The sequence below is a fragment of the Taudactylus pleione genome, unplaced genomic scaffold (assembly GCF_031769625.1).
Source record: "Taudactylus pleione unplaced genomic scaffold, aTauple2 ptg000027l, whole genome shotgun sequence".
Classification (NCBI taxonomy): domain Eukaryota; kingdom Metazoa; phylum Chordata; class Amphibia; order Anura; family Myobatrachidae; genus Taudactylus; species Taudactylus pleione.
Genome location: NW_028284429.1, coordinates 2,448,660 through 2,464,817, shown reverse-complemented (window position 1 = coordinate 2,464,817; position 16,158 = coordinate 2,448,660). Strand labels below are relative to the sequence as shown.

The 16,158-nt window shown below is 43.1% G+C and overlaps 1 protein-coding gene across 1 annotated transcript in view; it reads right to left on the bottom strand.

Annotated features, from left to right (window-relative positions):
* The window catches only part of LOC148539145 (receptor-type tyrosine-protein phosphatase eta-like), a 168,045-nt gene extending 167,210 nt beyond the window's left edge, over positions 1 to 835 (bottom strand). The window contains exon 1 of the mRNA XM_088451818.1: positions 695 to 835. Within this exon, the coding sequence (XP_088307944.1) occupies positions 695 to 835 (141 nt within the window). The remainder of the gene's footprint in view (positions 1 to 694) is intronic.
* Between the last annotated feature and the right edge of the window lie 15,323 nt (positions 836 to 16,158).

Genomic DNA, 16,158 nt, shown 5'->3' with positions numbered 1-16,158 from the left:
CACCCTCTATGATAATTTATAATTTTGTCTACTCCATACTGGTATTTTCAAAAATCACATATCATTAACATTGGCGAATTTTACAGACTGAGCTTTACATTGTTTTCTCCACTAGGTGGCATTCAAGTTCCTACAGTGCCTTTTGCTTTTCACATTTTTTTCTCATTTCCAATAAAAAAAAATCTCCAAATTATCCCTAATCTGGGAAGTCCTAAATTTTCATAATTCAAATACCCATATAACACCCCCCTTTTTCTCCTGTCAATAATCTGTGTATTAATTAGCAAGGAGAATCATATGTCTTGGGCTCTTTTATCCACTTTAGCCTGCTTTTCGATGTACTGCGAAAATAGAAAGAAATGTTAGTATGTATAATGCAGGTATGTCAATATGTAACTTCTTCCTATCCATTTCCAAACACACCCAAACAATCAATCATCCTATGGAACCTTTTTAAATATTCGACCATTTTTAAACAGCCTGTTCTCATTGGCCTGTAGAAGAGAAAAAAACAAAACAAAAAAAATATGATTATACAGATTTCTTTCAAAAAATTTTTTTACAAATTGTAATATACAAAATAGTCAAAAAAAAAATGTTTCCTTGGGGGTTTTTTTCAGTAAGGTTTGTGTGAGCTCTATTGAGTGGAAACAGCACATGTGGTTTTCACCTGATCAATATGTACCCAGAATACCTTGCTCCTCCTTCGAGATTCCTTTTTAGTTGTCAATGGTCTTTGTACTTTTAGCATAGTATCACCCATGACTTCAAGAACTTGATATGGCCCTTCCCAGTTTGCATCCCAAGGATCTGCTTTATGGAAAACTTTAACCATTACTAAATCACCTACAGAGGGCATAGGTGTCTCCCCCTATAGATAGGGTTTATGCAGCCGCATAGCTGCATAAGGCAACAGTCCTTTGATATTATCTTGCAACTGTTGCAGGAACATATCTCTCGCGACAGCATTTTTAATGGGATTTGACAATTGTGACTCATTAGGGAAACAAAGTGGCATTTTGCGACCTGTCATAAGCTCAAATGGAGTGATCCCTGTGGTGGATGCTTCCATAGCCATAATACCCATGAGTATAGTGGGTAAGGCTGGTACCTAAGAAGAGCCTTTCTGTAACAGTGCCTTGGCTAACCGGGCCTTGATGGTACGATTCATTTGTTCCACGATTCCTGCCGATTGGGGATGATAAGAAACATGGAAGCGCTGCTTTATGTCCAGAAGTTCAAAGGGCTTTAATGACCTTGCCAGTGAAATGGGTACCTCGATTTGATTCTGTGATCCTAGGGATACCCCAGCGTGACAAAATCTGTTCCCATAGAACCCGTGCTGTAGTGGCAGCTGAGTCATTCACTGTAGGTATGGCTTCTACCCACTTTGAGAACACCTCAACTACTACCAAGGCATAGCGACAATTTTGGCTGCCAGCTGGTAGTGGTCCTATGAAGTCTATTTGTAAGGTTGACCAGTGCCCCTCTGCAGGAGGCACACACTGTAACATTGGTTTAAGAGCTGGTGCCTGAGGGTTGATTTGGGCACACACCAAACACTGTTGGGTGACATTTTCTACTGTTTTGAACATACCTGACCAGTCTAATTTGCTCTTTAAAAGAGAAAAAAGTTTATCCTGGCCAGGATGTCCAAGGAGCTGATTATTGAGCCTGGTCAGTTCCACTTGAAGATGTGAGGGTACTGCAGGGAGAGGTTCTAATCCTTCTCCTGGTGAGTGGCACAGTATACCCTGTTTGATAGACCAGGGATCTTGTGGTGATATTTTGTGAGTCGTAAGAATAGTCTTTTGCCTAGTTCCTTTTCAAATGACACCGGTCCTTCTTCAAGGACTTTTCTTACTACTGCCACCTGGACTGAGGGCAAAGTTTCAGCATCCGGATCCCGAAAGTTCCCAGATATTGCTGCCATTTTTACTGCTTCATCTGCAGCATTGTTACCCAAGATTAGGGGATCGCTTCCTTTTTGGTTTGCACGTACTTTGATGATTGCTGCATCCTTTAAAACTGAAACATGTGCCAGAGGTTTATTCTAGCTGTCCACGAATCCACATTTTTGCCAAGTCTCAAAATGTAATGTGAGAGACCGCACTACATATGAGCTGTCACTATATATAGTGTGTCTCCATGGGGGATGGAGGAAGAGTGCTGCCTTTACTGCCTCCAATTCAGTGCATTGGGCTGACAGGTGACCTGGGAGTCTAACCAGACTCTGAGTTCCTGTGGTCTCATCCAAGACCGCATATCCTGTCACATATGACCCATCCAGATGAAAGCGTGACCCATCAACAAAGATGATTCTGTCATCAGGGTGCACTACCTGTCAAAAGAATGGTGTTGTAAAGGAATGTGTTAAATTGCCACAATTATGCTCTGTTCCAGTTGTGTTTAACAACTGGGAAAGGACATACTTAGCCTTATGATAGATTTTGATATTCCGTCCACTGAGGTCCATTATCCACCTCCCAAACCTCTGTTGAGAGACTCCAGGAAGCGTGTCCCGGAGTAGGAGGGTTAATGGAGAGTGTGGTGTTTGCACATTGAGCTGCCTGAACCCTACAATATGCTCAGTCACTTTGACAGCATAATGAATGGCTGCAAGTTGCATTGCACACTCATCAAAACCTCTTTCAACTGGTGAAAGGAGTCTTGAGAATTACCCTAGTGGTATACTCACAGATTGTACTTGTTGCAGCAGGTCCGCCGATAGAGACTCTGAGCCAGCATGGGCCTGAATGGCCATTTCACCTTTTGGGTGTGGAGTGGCTAGCACTGGGGCAGAGGAAAGGTCTCTTTTCAGGGTAGAAAATGCCACTTCCTGTGTTTCTGCCCAGTCTTTTAATGAAGGTTCTATACCTCTTAGCAGTTCATAAAGGGGCTTTGCTTTTTGTTGCAAAATCCTCTATGAACTCCTTCGTGAAGTTGCAACCCCCAAGAACTTGGGTAAGTCTTGTAGTGTGCCAGGCCTGGGATACTTGACCATTGCTTCAACACGGCAGCCATTATACCTTTTATCCCATAAGAATCATAACCCCAAGGAATATGACCTCTGACCTAGCCAGGTTTGCCTTATAAGGACTCAATTTGAGCCCTGCATGAAAAACGAGGCGTAACAATTCCTGTAGAAAAGTCAAGTGCTCCTCCATAGTTTCTGTATGGAGGAGTAAATCATCCACATATTGCAACAGGCAATCTGGTTGTGAAACACTTTTGCTAGTGCCTGATGGAAATATTCGGGGCTGCTGTGTAATCCTTGGGGAACTGCACAAAACATGTATTGTGCATCTTGCACAGTGAATGCAAATTTGTAACGGCAATTTTCTGTCGATATTAAGAAGAAATCATTGGCTATATCAATAACATCCATAGCGCAGAATATATATTTTTTTATTATATCAATGATAGAGAATACTTGGCTTTTGCCATTTATTCCTGCCATTATGTCTGGTGTCTCTGCAACCACTTGTGCTGATATTGGGGTGTACTTATTCAAAACTCCGATATCCATGGTAAGTCTCCAGGTATTTGTCTCTTTCTTTTTAACAGGCCACAGAGGATTATTGCACTTGGAATTCCCCTTTATGACCACCCCCTTTGACTCTAAATCAGTCACAGCTTCTATAACTGATTCCATGGCTTCAGGGGGAAAATGATATTGACGTTGAGGTGGTGGATCTGGACCTTCTATGTCCACTTGGACATCAACCATCTTTCAGTAATTTTTTCCTTTGGCCCATAGTTATGGGTATTGGTACACAATTGGTTCAAGGTCTCTATTGTGAGAGATCTCTGGCCATTTGTGTACTACCATATTAGCAGTGTCATCAATTGCATTTATGGGTGGTCTTAGTTGATGTTGCTTTATCACACAGACCTTTGAGTTTCTCTGGCTTATCCATAACATGCAATTCACTAAATCTAAGTTCCACCATTTCTGTGTTATTACATCAGTTCCAATTATGTTATCAGAACCAGTGTAATACCACATTGGGATTTTTAATGTAAGGTAATTGCTGATTTCTAAGGGGACTTCATCAATTCTATGGGCTCTCACCCCCCCTTGTTGGTGATCAAATCCAATCAACACACACTGAGGGCTGTCTGGATGTAAATCATGTTCAACATTGATGATTGAAACTTCTGCTCCAGAGTCGAGCATGAATTTCAATAATTTTTTTTTTAATCTGGCCATTATATGGGATCTCCCTGAGTAATCCAATATGAGATCACATATCGGAGTCAGATCCTTAGGGACCCCTAACTGTCAATCTAGTTGCACCAGACTTCCAGTAGGGACATTGTCAGGGTTCAGCCTAGGATCGGCTATCTCTTACCTCCGTGCCGGCTTCCCCTGACTTCCTTGTGGTCAGACGCCTGGTGCAGTGAGGGGTGAGATGCTGAGTATTCTACCTTAGGTGCTTTTGTGGACTTCCATGGTTGGCTCTGTGTTTTGGGGATCGGAGTTCCCATCATGGGCGCCGCCATGACAGTTCCTCTCATGTGACAGTCCTTCTAACCAATGGTAGCATGATCTCAGTCAGCTGACGCTGTGCTCCAATAATCTGCTACCCCTGGGTATAAATCCGCCCCCAGAACTTCAGGAAGATAGGGTTACAAGTTTCGTGCCCCAGGAGAGGGCCATCGTTTCAAGTGTTACGCCCAAGAAAGGGTCTCAAGTTTCAAACCTCAAAAGGAGGTTTTGAGTCACTCGCCCCAGGAGGAAGTCTCTGTTCTCGCATCCCAAAAGGGGGCTTCATGTTCCATACCCCGAAAGGAAAAGCCGAGTCTGCTTCCCCAGGAAGGGGTTTTAGGTCCCATACTACAACAGGGAGTGTCAAGTTCTGTACTCAAGGAAGGGGCCTTAAGTCTCTCACCCCAGGAGGATGTTACAAGTTTTGTGCCCCAGGAGGGGGCGTTAATTTCAAGTCTTTTACCCCAGGAAGAGGTTACAAGTGTTGTACCCTTGGAAAAGACTTTTGTTTCAAGTTTCATGCCCCAGGAGGGGGCCTTCGCTTCGAGTTTCACGCCCCAGGAGGGGGCTTTCATTTCGAGTTTCACGCCTCAAGGGGAGGCCTTCGTTTCAAGTCTTATGCCCCAAGAGAGGGTATTCATTTCAAGTGTTATTCCTCAGAAAGGGATTTCAAGTATCCTACCCCAGGAGGGGATTTCAAGTGTCTTACCCCAGGATGGGGTTCCCAGTGTTATACCCCGGGAGGGGATTTCAAGTGTTACGTCCCAAGAGAAAATCCTTGTTTCAAGTTCTTTACCCCAGGAGGGGGTTTCAAGCCTCTTACCCCGAGAGAGGGTTCCTAGTGTCTTTCCCCAGGACGGGACTTCAAGTGTCTCACCTCAGGATGGGGTTTCCAGTGTTATTCCCCAAAAGGGACTTCCAAGTGTGTTACCCCAAAAGGGGGTTTCAAGTATTTAACTCCAAGATAGGATTCCTAGCGCCATTCCCCATGGGGGGATTCGAGTATTACATTTCTGAAGGAGAGTGCAAGTGTCTTACCCCAGGAGGGGGTCTCAAGTCTTGTACCCCAAGAACAAGGGTTTACAAGTGTTACTCCCCAAGATGGGGGTTCTAGTGTCATACCTCAGCAGGAGGCTACCAGCGTTAGTCCTCAGGAGGGAGTCCCAAGTCTAACATCCCAAGAAGGAGTTTCAAAATCCGTATCCCAGGGAAAGATCTCAAATTTCTTGCACCAAGAAAGGATCTCCGGTTCTTTACTCAAGGAAGAGTCTTCTGGTGCTGTGTCAAAGTCAAACGTTTTAGTGCCCCATCAGTTAAGAGGTTCACAAAATGACGCTACCACTATATCTGTAGGTATCCCTCAGGATCCATCTGATGTTTCTATGCCCATTCTTTTTGATGGAGATATAATGCCGTATTATGCCTTGGTGGATCATTTCATCGCTATTATGAAATCCTCGCCATGGTCTGAAATCAAGCCTACTAATGTAGTAAAATATATCATTTCATCTTTCCAAGGTAAAGCCTGGGACTGGGTTGAGCCTATTTATGATTCAAAGGATCCAATGCTGTCAGATTTAGTAGCCTTTTCTGCGGCAGTCATTAAAGAATTTGGTCCAACTTATCCTGACAGTTCTCTCTGGAATACTCATCTCAACAAAGCCTCAAGTTCTGGGGAACCACCCTCTAATATTAAGCTCAGATACATTTCTTTGAGTCCTTCTCAAATAGATCTGGTAGAAGAACAACCTGTCCCGAAGGATAAGACTCAAGGAGGCATAAGGAGGCATAAGGATGATGAATTATAATATAGATTCTGACTACGATCCTGGTAGTTCCTGTGAAAGACCCTTTGCAACCTAAGTCTTCTACTTCCAGTGGTCCGAAAAAGTCTCGGAAAAAGAAGAAGAGTCGATGACCAACCTTTCTATGACAAGTTGACCATTTTTTCCAATTATTTAGTCCCAATTGAAGTTTGAGAGACCATCTGGTAGTTGTGTACCTTGTTCTTCTAATCTTCAAAAACATCTTATGTCTTCAAAGATTTTTGACTTTCCTGTGTTTTCAAGTATTTTTTGTGTCTTTCTGAGGAGTTCCAGCTGAGCTTTTATGGGTGTTCGGTGCCCACCCTAAAAGGATGGGGTACTGTCAGGGTTCTCTTACCTCCGTGCCGGCTTCCCCTGACTTCCTTGTGGTCAGACGCCTGGTGCAGTGAGAGGTGAGATGCTGAGTATTCTACCTTAGGTGCTTTTGCAGACTTCCATGGTCGGCTGTGTGTTTGGGGATCGGAGTTCCCATCATGGGCGCCGCCATGACAGTTCCTCTCATGTGACAGTCCTAACCAATGGTAGCATGATCTCAGTCAGCTGACGCTGTGCTCCAATAATCTGCTACCCCTGGGTATAAATCCGCCCCCAGAACTTCAGGAAGATGCTGTTCAAGTTCGTTATTCCAAGTGCCTGTGTTACTCCCACTATTGCTCTGTGCTAAATCCTTCAGCGTGTTGCTTCAGCCTGCTCACAGTTTTCCAGTTTACTGTATTAGCTTCCATGCTAACCCTTACTCTGAGACTTTAGCTTTCTCACAGTACTTCAGTGTTTCATGTCCCTTCCCTGTGTGTCTTTGTATATGTGCTGCTAATTCTATTGCAGCTTTCCTGTGGCTATTACCCTGTGTCACTGAGGTGTCAGATTACCTGCTAGTACTAATTAGCTCCAGCACTCTCCTAGTAATTGCCTTTGTCCAGTACCAGCATTACTAGCTTCCCCTGTTTATTCCTGCCTTCCCTCTGTGTTTTACTGTGTTTATCAGCTAAAGAATTGTTGCAGTTCCTGTACATTTTCCTGTGTTTCCAAGCTAGCCTGCGACTGGGATTACTACATGTGCCTGTGTCCACTTCTCTCTGTGTCTTGTTTGTGCAGTCAACACCTACATTTATAGCTTTCCAGTGCATGTTTGTGTTCTTTGCTCTGTGTCTTGTCTCTGCAAATCAGCTCTAAACATATCTAGAAATTCCCAATATATGCCTCTGTTTTTCTGTGCAATCAGCACTTGGATTTCTTAGTGATTCTCAGTACACTTTCCAGTATTCCTATGCTAGCCTGTGATTAGGATCTCTAAACAGTGTTTCAATATCTAAGCATCCAGTTTACCTCCTGTGCTCTAGCATTTGCTTAGTTAAATATAGTTTCCGGTCTTCTGCCATTCCCAGGTACCTGTCCAGAGGGCCGCGAACTGCTCACTTGGTGCAGCGGAAAACCAAATCCCAATTGGAGGGGTCACTGGAGAAAACCACCAAGTGAGTTAGACTCCACGCCTCTGGGCAGGTCTAGCCAAACCTGTGTTCGCCTGCAACTAGGAGACCTAGTCCAGTCACTTCCCAGGTCACCCGAACCCCCCGGCTTACCGTCCTCCACAGAGGAACATTTGCATCGGATCGTGACAGACATCTATTGTGCAAACTACTATCACTGCCTTTAGTACTGTGCAGTTATTCACAAGCTCTAGACATTTCTGTGTTTGTTTATGTAGAGGTTCCGATGCATATGTCTGCACATGGGTTGGTTCTTCTACTTGTCCTGTGTGTTTATTCACCAGTGCAATGCATTTTTTGCATCTGGTTTATGGGCTGCATTGGTGTTTGAGTATGTGGGTGAACATAAGTTGGGTCTTCTACCTGTCTGTTATATTAATGCTTCTTTTTTAATCCAATATTATTGCCCAGGTTGTTTACATATTCTCTGTATGCCCCTTGTGGACAGTTACGTTGTAAATGTTCGTACAACATGCATGGTAATGAACCTTACCCCATTTCTCCTGTGGTGGAGCTGTAGGAGTAAGAAGTGTTTGCCTGTATGTGTTACCATAAGTTGTGTATCGGCCATCTTGTGATCTGCCGATCCCTGATTTTCAGTGATCTTTTGTTTTTCAATAAATCTCGACTGTATTCTTCTATAGCCATCGCTGCATCTGCAAGCATTGATTCTTTTGCCACACTTAAGCGAATTTCTGTGTCCATGTACATAAAGCTTTCCACAAACATGCGTACCATGCCTTGTGGGACTTCCGTACTGTGATCTTTTGTCACTCTCCTATACATGGCTTCAAAACTACCACATAGAGACAAAGGTTCCTTGTCAGGACTGCGACTATTTCAGTACATAAAGATAGACTACTTTTGCCAAAGTTCCATTGTGGTCATTGGAGGAGCTATCCTGCTTGCTGGCATGCTTCTCATTTAGGTGATAGAGTGTTAAAGTGATCATCTGTTTCCCAGGTGTCGTCAGGTTGTGGGATTCCTAGATTGCTCATTATTTCAAACCTGATTCCATTTGGGTCACATGTTCTGAAACTTCCTATGGATCACAGACCTCTAGTATAAAGCCTGTTTCTAACTGTGTCTCAGTGTCTGTGCAACGTTGCTTTCAGGTCTTTTCTTGTATTGCTTTTTGCTCCATCATTGCGCTTTCATCATTTTGCTGCACTTTACCTGTTGTCTTTTCATTCCTGTGGATATTGAATTCATCCTTGTTACAGTTGTCAACTGCACTGTTACAGTGTCATCTCTGCATCACGGGGCTCAAACCCGCTCTGAACCCTAGCTACACCACAGGGCTCAACCCTGCTAGAATCTTCTCCACATCACGAGGCTCAACTCCACTCCGAACCCTAGTCACACCACAGGGCTTAACCCTGCTACAATCTTCTCTGCATCACGGGGCTCAACCCGCTCCGAACCCTAGCCGCACCACAGGGCTCAACCCTGCTACAATCTTCTCCGCATCACGGGGCTCAACCCCGCTCCAAACCCTAGCTACATTACAAGGCTCAACCCTGCTATAATCTTCTCTGCATCACGGGGCTCAACCCCGCTCCGTACTCTAGCTACGTTACAGGGTTTAACCTTGCTCTGTCTTCATTATACCAAAAGGCTCAAGTTTGCTTCATATCTCACTGCACCGCAGGTCTCGGCCCTGTCCCGGAACTATATTATTCTGCGGGCCTCGCTCTGCTCTGGATTTCCATTACTACAGGGTTCTACCCTGCCCAAGGTCCTCAATGCCATCCTGAGGTGTTAGCCTCATACTGGACTCTGGGTTCCCTGCCACGTTAGTTCTTATATGTTAGAGACTGCATATATATTTGGGGATTCTCTCCTATACTTATTATTGCATATATGAATCTCTGTGCTGTTTGAGACTTTATATGAGACCTTGCTGATTATAATTCCTTTATGAATAAATCCTATTGTACTTTTATCCTGTGCTACTGAGTTTCATGGAAAGGCAATTCCTAAGACCACCCCAGTTTATTGTGCCTAGTAGGCCTGCCTCCCTCCAGGAGTCTCAAGTGTCGGCAGCCGTGACATTCATCATGTATGGTGGGTTTAAAGTTAGATAGAATGTCTGGGGTTACTTCCCAATGACCTGTTGCCAATTTCATGATAGCAGAAAGTCTCTCTTCTTTATCATGAAAGTTTCCATTTTTGGGAGTAATCTTCCCAGTTACGGCATACCTCTGGTCAAGGTGAGTGGGTAACCATAATTTAAACAACTCCATGCAATATTCTGGGGCAACATTAAATGTTTCGCAGTGTCCCTCAAAAATATCACAAGAGATAAAGGGGTATATGCTGGGATCATACTTTGGGATTTCCTTACAAATTTTTAACAGGAATTGCGTCTTCTCCATGCTATAATTTCTGTGTGCAATCCAGTTCTGTTACTGTGGCCTGTTTGGAGAATAGGAGCAGACTGTACCATTTGCCATCCATTGCTGAGTCCAAAACCAGGGTCATCAACATGTGTATGAACATTAGATCCACTCCCAATGGGTGAAGGGGGATAATTTAATGTACGTGCTACAGGGTACCTGGGGTCACCCCCTGGGGTGTTACAGCCTCAGGGGTAAGTATGGGCATAGTATATCCCATGCTTCCCATCTCACCGCCTCTATTTTCAGTTACACAGACTTGTTTCCTAGACACCATGTTAGATAAATCATTTATAGTTTTGTGCATATTTGTTATCATTTGGGTTTTATTGCTTAAATTATTCTTTAATTCTGCAATTAAAGCTTCATTGGATGCTGCTTTATCTTTGAACTCATTAATCTCTGTATATGGTACTGCTAACTCTTTATCAACATCCGCACAATATCTCTCTATTTCTAACAATTGAGATTCGAGCATACAAATTTGCCTTCCTCTATCAATATTGCTCAAATCTTTCTCTTCTAATTGTGATTCTAGGGTACACACCTTTTTCACTTTCTCAATACAGCACTGGCAATGAGAATTTGCATAATTTATCTTTTTGTCATTAGCCAACATCTCAGCATGTTCTGGTCTCCAAATTGTGCCCTCAAATACATGTACCAGTTTTGCTAACATCTGCAAACATTTTTTTTTTTATTGAACACACTGCGCTTATTTATACATAAAGCTTCATGTGTAAAACCTGCTCTAGCAGTGTGTTCCATAGCATCTCAGCTGAGGTGTATTTGTTGGGAATTACAGGGTGAAATGTACTGTTTTTGCACAATTTCCCAATAGTAAAAAAATTCATACTTACCTGTTCATTTGTAGAACTCATTATCTGTGATCTGCGTTATTTCTCACCGTGGTAAATCTGACCCCCTTAAATCACCAAAGCTTAACTTGCTGCATGCAGAAATCCTCTTTAAATTTGGAAAGACAAAGAAATAAACAAGTATCCAAGGAATTTTTAAATATTTCTAGGTTCGCTGTAATTAATTGTATTTTTTGGCTAGTATTCAGGCAAAAGCTTGTTATCTTTCCAAATTTCTAGAAAAGACTTGCAATAATAACACACTAGTAACACATTCTGTGTATTTGTTATCTATCCTTTGGCTTTTCTACCAAATATTTGGCCTACAGATTAACCCTGCTTCACTACTATATCCTAGTATAAAATTACAATTAAAACAGTAGCACTGGCTCGCCAATGTTAAGGGATTCTTATATTCCCTTTAATTCCTTATACTGTTCCTTGCTTTAGAAATCTTAGTCCCCACTATATAAGAGTCTATCGCCACATGAAATAACATAAAACAGCCACAGAGTGCTCTGTATAATACTAGTTTATCAAAGTAGGATTACACAGTACATATATATCCCTGCTACAATTAACTACAAAACAATATATTCAATTCTACACATAAAATACAGTTTACATATATATGTTCAATGTAAGCAATGTAATATCAAGTAAAACAATATAATATAATAATATGATACTTATGTTCTTGGAGATCACAGGCCTGGCGTAGAACCTTCTCTTTCAGCAGTCTCAACACATGTGTGTTCACAGCCCCCGTTCATTCACATACAGTATAAGAGTGTGGCTGTAACTTGACACAGTAAACAGGGGTAGTGATCTGTTTCTTCTGATCAAATGTGTGTGTGACAACTGGTCTTCCAGCTGGTGAGCAAAGAAAGGAGGCGGTTGGGAGAGAGAGAAGCTGGGAATTCTCCTATAACAGCAGCCATAGCAATATCTGGACATATTTGGGATTCATCAACCGCATGTAGAAGATTTCGGCAGCTGTGGCAAGGCAACGTTCAACATGGCACATCTAGGAAACAAGAGTGGCACTGCAGTGGCAGACAGGATGGCAGTTTAATAAACTATAAAAAATGTTTGTCGACTACACAAAAAGACAGTCAGCAATGTCCCAAACAGCGCATAATGCAAAGCAAAGAGGTGCAAGATGGAATTGTCCTTGGGCCTTTCCACCCACCCTTATGTTGTATATATTTTTTTTTATATAAAATTTTTTATTTTATGTGGCAAATATAACAGACATTTCCATAGCAAATAAATTCCAATTCCAGTACATGCATATCAGGAAATAGAGACTAGAAATTGGGCAACTGAATTAGATAACATTGCAGATACTGGAGTAAATATAATTACAGATATGTGAAAACCATGTACAGTGTGACAGCAGTAATCATAAATTCACAATATAGTATCTATTAATTGCTGTAGTATACAAAATAAATAAAAAATAAATAAATCATATATTGAGAGCATATACAATAACAACAAAGGAAAAATAAAGGAATCCTCATTTCCCTCCTGCCCCCCCTTCCGAGTCTCGGTGTGGTATTACCAGAGCCGGCCCTAGGCATAGGCATAATAAGCAAATGCCTAGGGGCCACTGGAATTCCCAGGGGCATCCGACAGCTCTGCTGCTGCCCCCCCGCCTGCTACTGCTCACCCCCCTTCCTCGCCTGCCACTGCCTCCCTGGCGCTGCCACAATCGGAGCTCAGCTCCGATCGGCAGCTCAGCGCATGGCCAGGTCAGAATGAGCTTCTGTACAGAAGCTCATTCTGGCTAATTTAGCCAGATCCAGGGTGGCGCAAAGGGTGATCGTCCCCCATAACACTTATCCTACAGGCAGCAGAGGCTGGGGTCAGCTGCGGATACCAGCCGGGACCTGGCTGCGCTGTCCATATACAGTTAGGGGTGGTCACTGGACAGCTGAGACGAATCAGCTGTCAGCCCACGCACCTGACTGGCCAGAGAAGAAAGTGGAGTGACTTGGGATTTGTATTTTTTTTTTACTGCTCAGACTCTTAGCATTAAAAGAGAAACAACTAATCCCATGAGTCATTGCGTCCTTTTCAAAGATGGCCGCCACTGGAGTAGCCCAGCATGTAAATTGTGAATAGGGGCCAGGGAATAAAGTAACTTAGCCGGGTGACATCCTTACTGGACTGGGACCGGGACTGGAACAAAGTGGAACACATGAAGACTTAGAACTTGAAGAGGGAAGACCCTCTGCCACCAGGTAGGATCGCCCAGTGGCTGATCCTAGGAGGGAGGAGGGGTCCCCTTCAAGTCTGCAGACAGACACTGGACACTGACTGGGGGTAAACATGTATGTGTAATATATATATATATATATATATATATATATATGTGTGTGTGTGTGTGTGTGTGTGTGTGTATATGTATGTATGTACAGTGGGGCAAAAAAGTATTTGGACAGCCACTGATTGTACAAGTTGTTGCACTTTAAAAGATGAGAGAGGTCTGTAATTTCCATCATAGGTACACTTCAACTGTGAGAGACAGAATCAGAACAAAGAATTACGGAAATCACATTGTATGATTTTTAAACAATTTATTTGTATATTCTTGCAGGAAAAAAAATATTTGGTCAATCAAAAAGTTTAACTCAATACTTTGTAAAGTAACCTCGGTTGGCAATTACAGAGGTCAAACGTTTCCTGTAGTTCTTGTCCAGGTTTGCGCACCAGTTTGCCTAGGGCACCAAATTGGCTAGGGTCGACTCTGGGTATTACAATCATTCTAGTGAACAAAGAAGAAACCAATATGTTCCCTCAAAAATCTTAAACACATGTGTCTGAGTTTCTTTGTCTAATGAGTATAAATACACCCCACTTTTGTAAAATTCTATAACCCCAGTCTCAATTTGCGGTAAAGTTGCTTTCCTATCAAAGTATAGAAGTTGCAGCAATGTGGATTTTACTGCAGACAAGAAAGGAGGTGTAGAAACTGTCCAAAAGCTTTACAGTATGTTGTATATATTACACAGGACATGCACAGTCCAATCTCCTCAGCAACAGGGACTGCCAATTGTGGCTGAAGCAATTGGTTTGTTTTGGCCCCCACAAAACAAGCTTGCTGGCAATGATCTCTCCGTGCCCAAACTGGCTTTACAGAAGCAAGATGTTGTCGCCATCATCATCCGATTCCTCACCCTCATCAGTGTATATATCATCTTCACACAATATTAATTTGTCCCCACTGGAAGCCACCATTACAGCCTCAGGTGCCTCTGTAATTTTTGGATGTAATTGGTGGTAAATGTCTTCCTCATTAAATTTGTAGTTCATTTTGATGAACATCATCTTTTCCACATTTTGGGGAAGTAGCTTCCTACGCTGATCGCTGACAAAGTTCCCGGTTGTGCTGAAAACCCTTTCTGAATACACACTGGAGGAGGGGCAGCTCAAGTAGACCAAACCAGTTTGTGTAAGGGCCTCCAAATAGCCTTTTTTTTCCTGACAGTAGTCAAACGAACTGTCTGACATGCCTATTTGGTTGCTATCATTAGTCCTCATTAGTTCTTTATATGGTGACCGTATCAGATGGAGTCATGGTAGAGGTCTCATTAATTGTAGGCAAATCTTTTAGACGCAACAGATGTCAAAACTAGGTTGTGTTGATCAGCATCACCAGTGGGTCTTTTGAGCATCACGTGCCGCTTGAGCTGACAATTTGCTTACCAACAGCTCTTTGCATCTCTTCAGATCTGTGTCCATTGGGAATAAAGACATGACATATGACTTGAACCTAGGAACAAGCACGGTCACCAAAATGTATTGATCCATTTGGAAGAACCTGACAACTCTTGGAGCTTGGCAAAACTAATAAAAGACTTGATCTACAAGTCCAACACACTTAGCGGAATCGCATTGTTTCAGCTCCTCCTTCAGTTTCTCAAGTTGCTTTTTCAACAGTCTAATTAGGGGATTACCTGACTCATGCTGGCAGTGTCTGAACTCACTTCACAGGTGACTTCTTTGGTAGAGTTTCAGCACCTTGCACAAAACGGAAAGTATCCTCCACTGAGCTTGAGTAAAGTACATTCCCCCTCCTCTTCCTATATCATAGTTTGTTGTGTAGCTTTGGATAGCTTTTTGCTGTTCCTCCATCCACTGAAGCATATAAAGGGTGGAGCTCCACCTTGCACCTTGTTACTACCTCTTACTTTAGCAGGTGACAGGGCAAATTCAACATTTCTTGCAGGTCTGCAATCTTCTACATGCACCTGCTGAATGGCGAAAATGTCCCGATATTTTTCGGGACACAGAGAGCATCTCCTGCATGGCCCTGTTATTTAAAAAAAAAAAGTTTGCACCGCCATGTTGATTGTGTGAGCAAAACATGGGACATGTTAGAATTCACCCAGCTGTAATGCTCTCACAATATTGGTGGAGTTGTAGGAAATCACAAATCCCGAGGAGAGTCCAAGTGGGGTACGCCATTTTGCACTGACTTTCCTGAGTTTTTTCTAAGAGGTTGTCAGCGGTATGCCTCTTAGTGAAACATGTGATGCACAGAGTAGCCTGCCTTTGAATGACCTGCTGTTTCTAAGATGCTGCTGCTGCTGCTGTTGGTGCCACTGAAGCAGTGGTCTAAGTGGGAATTTTGAAGTGGGGGTATGGCAAATGTAGAAGTTGTGGCAGTGGTGCAACCAGAAACAACACATCAGCAGTGATACGAGTCGAGGGCGTGCAGAAAAAAATGAGCATTGGCACACATCACAAGGGGTGTGTCAGGCAGTGATTGACAGGGAGAGAGTGAACGGAAGAGGCAGAGGGTGAAAGAGAGAGGCAAAGAGTTATGGGCAGAGGGTTCCGGGGAGAGGGAGAGGGTGACGGTGAGGCAAAAGGTGACAGGGAGAGGTAAAGAGTGATGGTCAGAGGGTGACAAAGAGAGGCAAAGAGTGATGGTCAGAGGGTGACAAAGAGAGGCAAAGAGTGATGGTCAGAGGGTGACAAAGAGAGGCAGAGGGTATCAAGGAGAGGCAAAGAGTGAATGGAAGATGGTGACAGGGAGAAGCAGAGGGTGATGGAGAGGCAAAGAGTGATGGGCAGAGGGTGGCA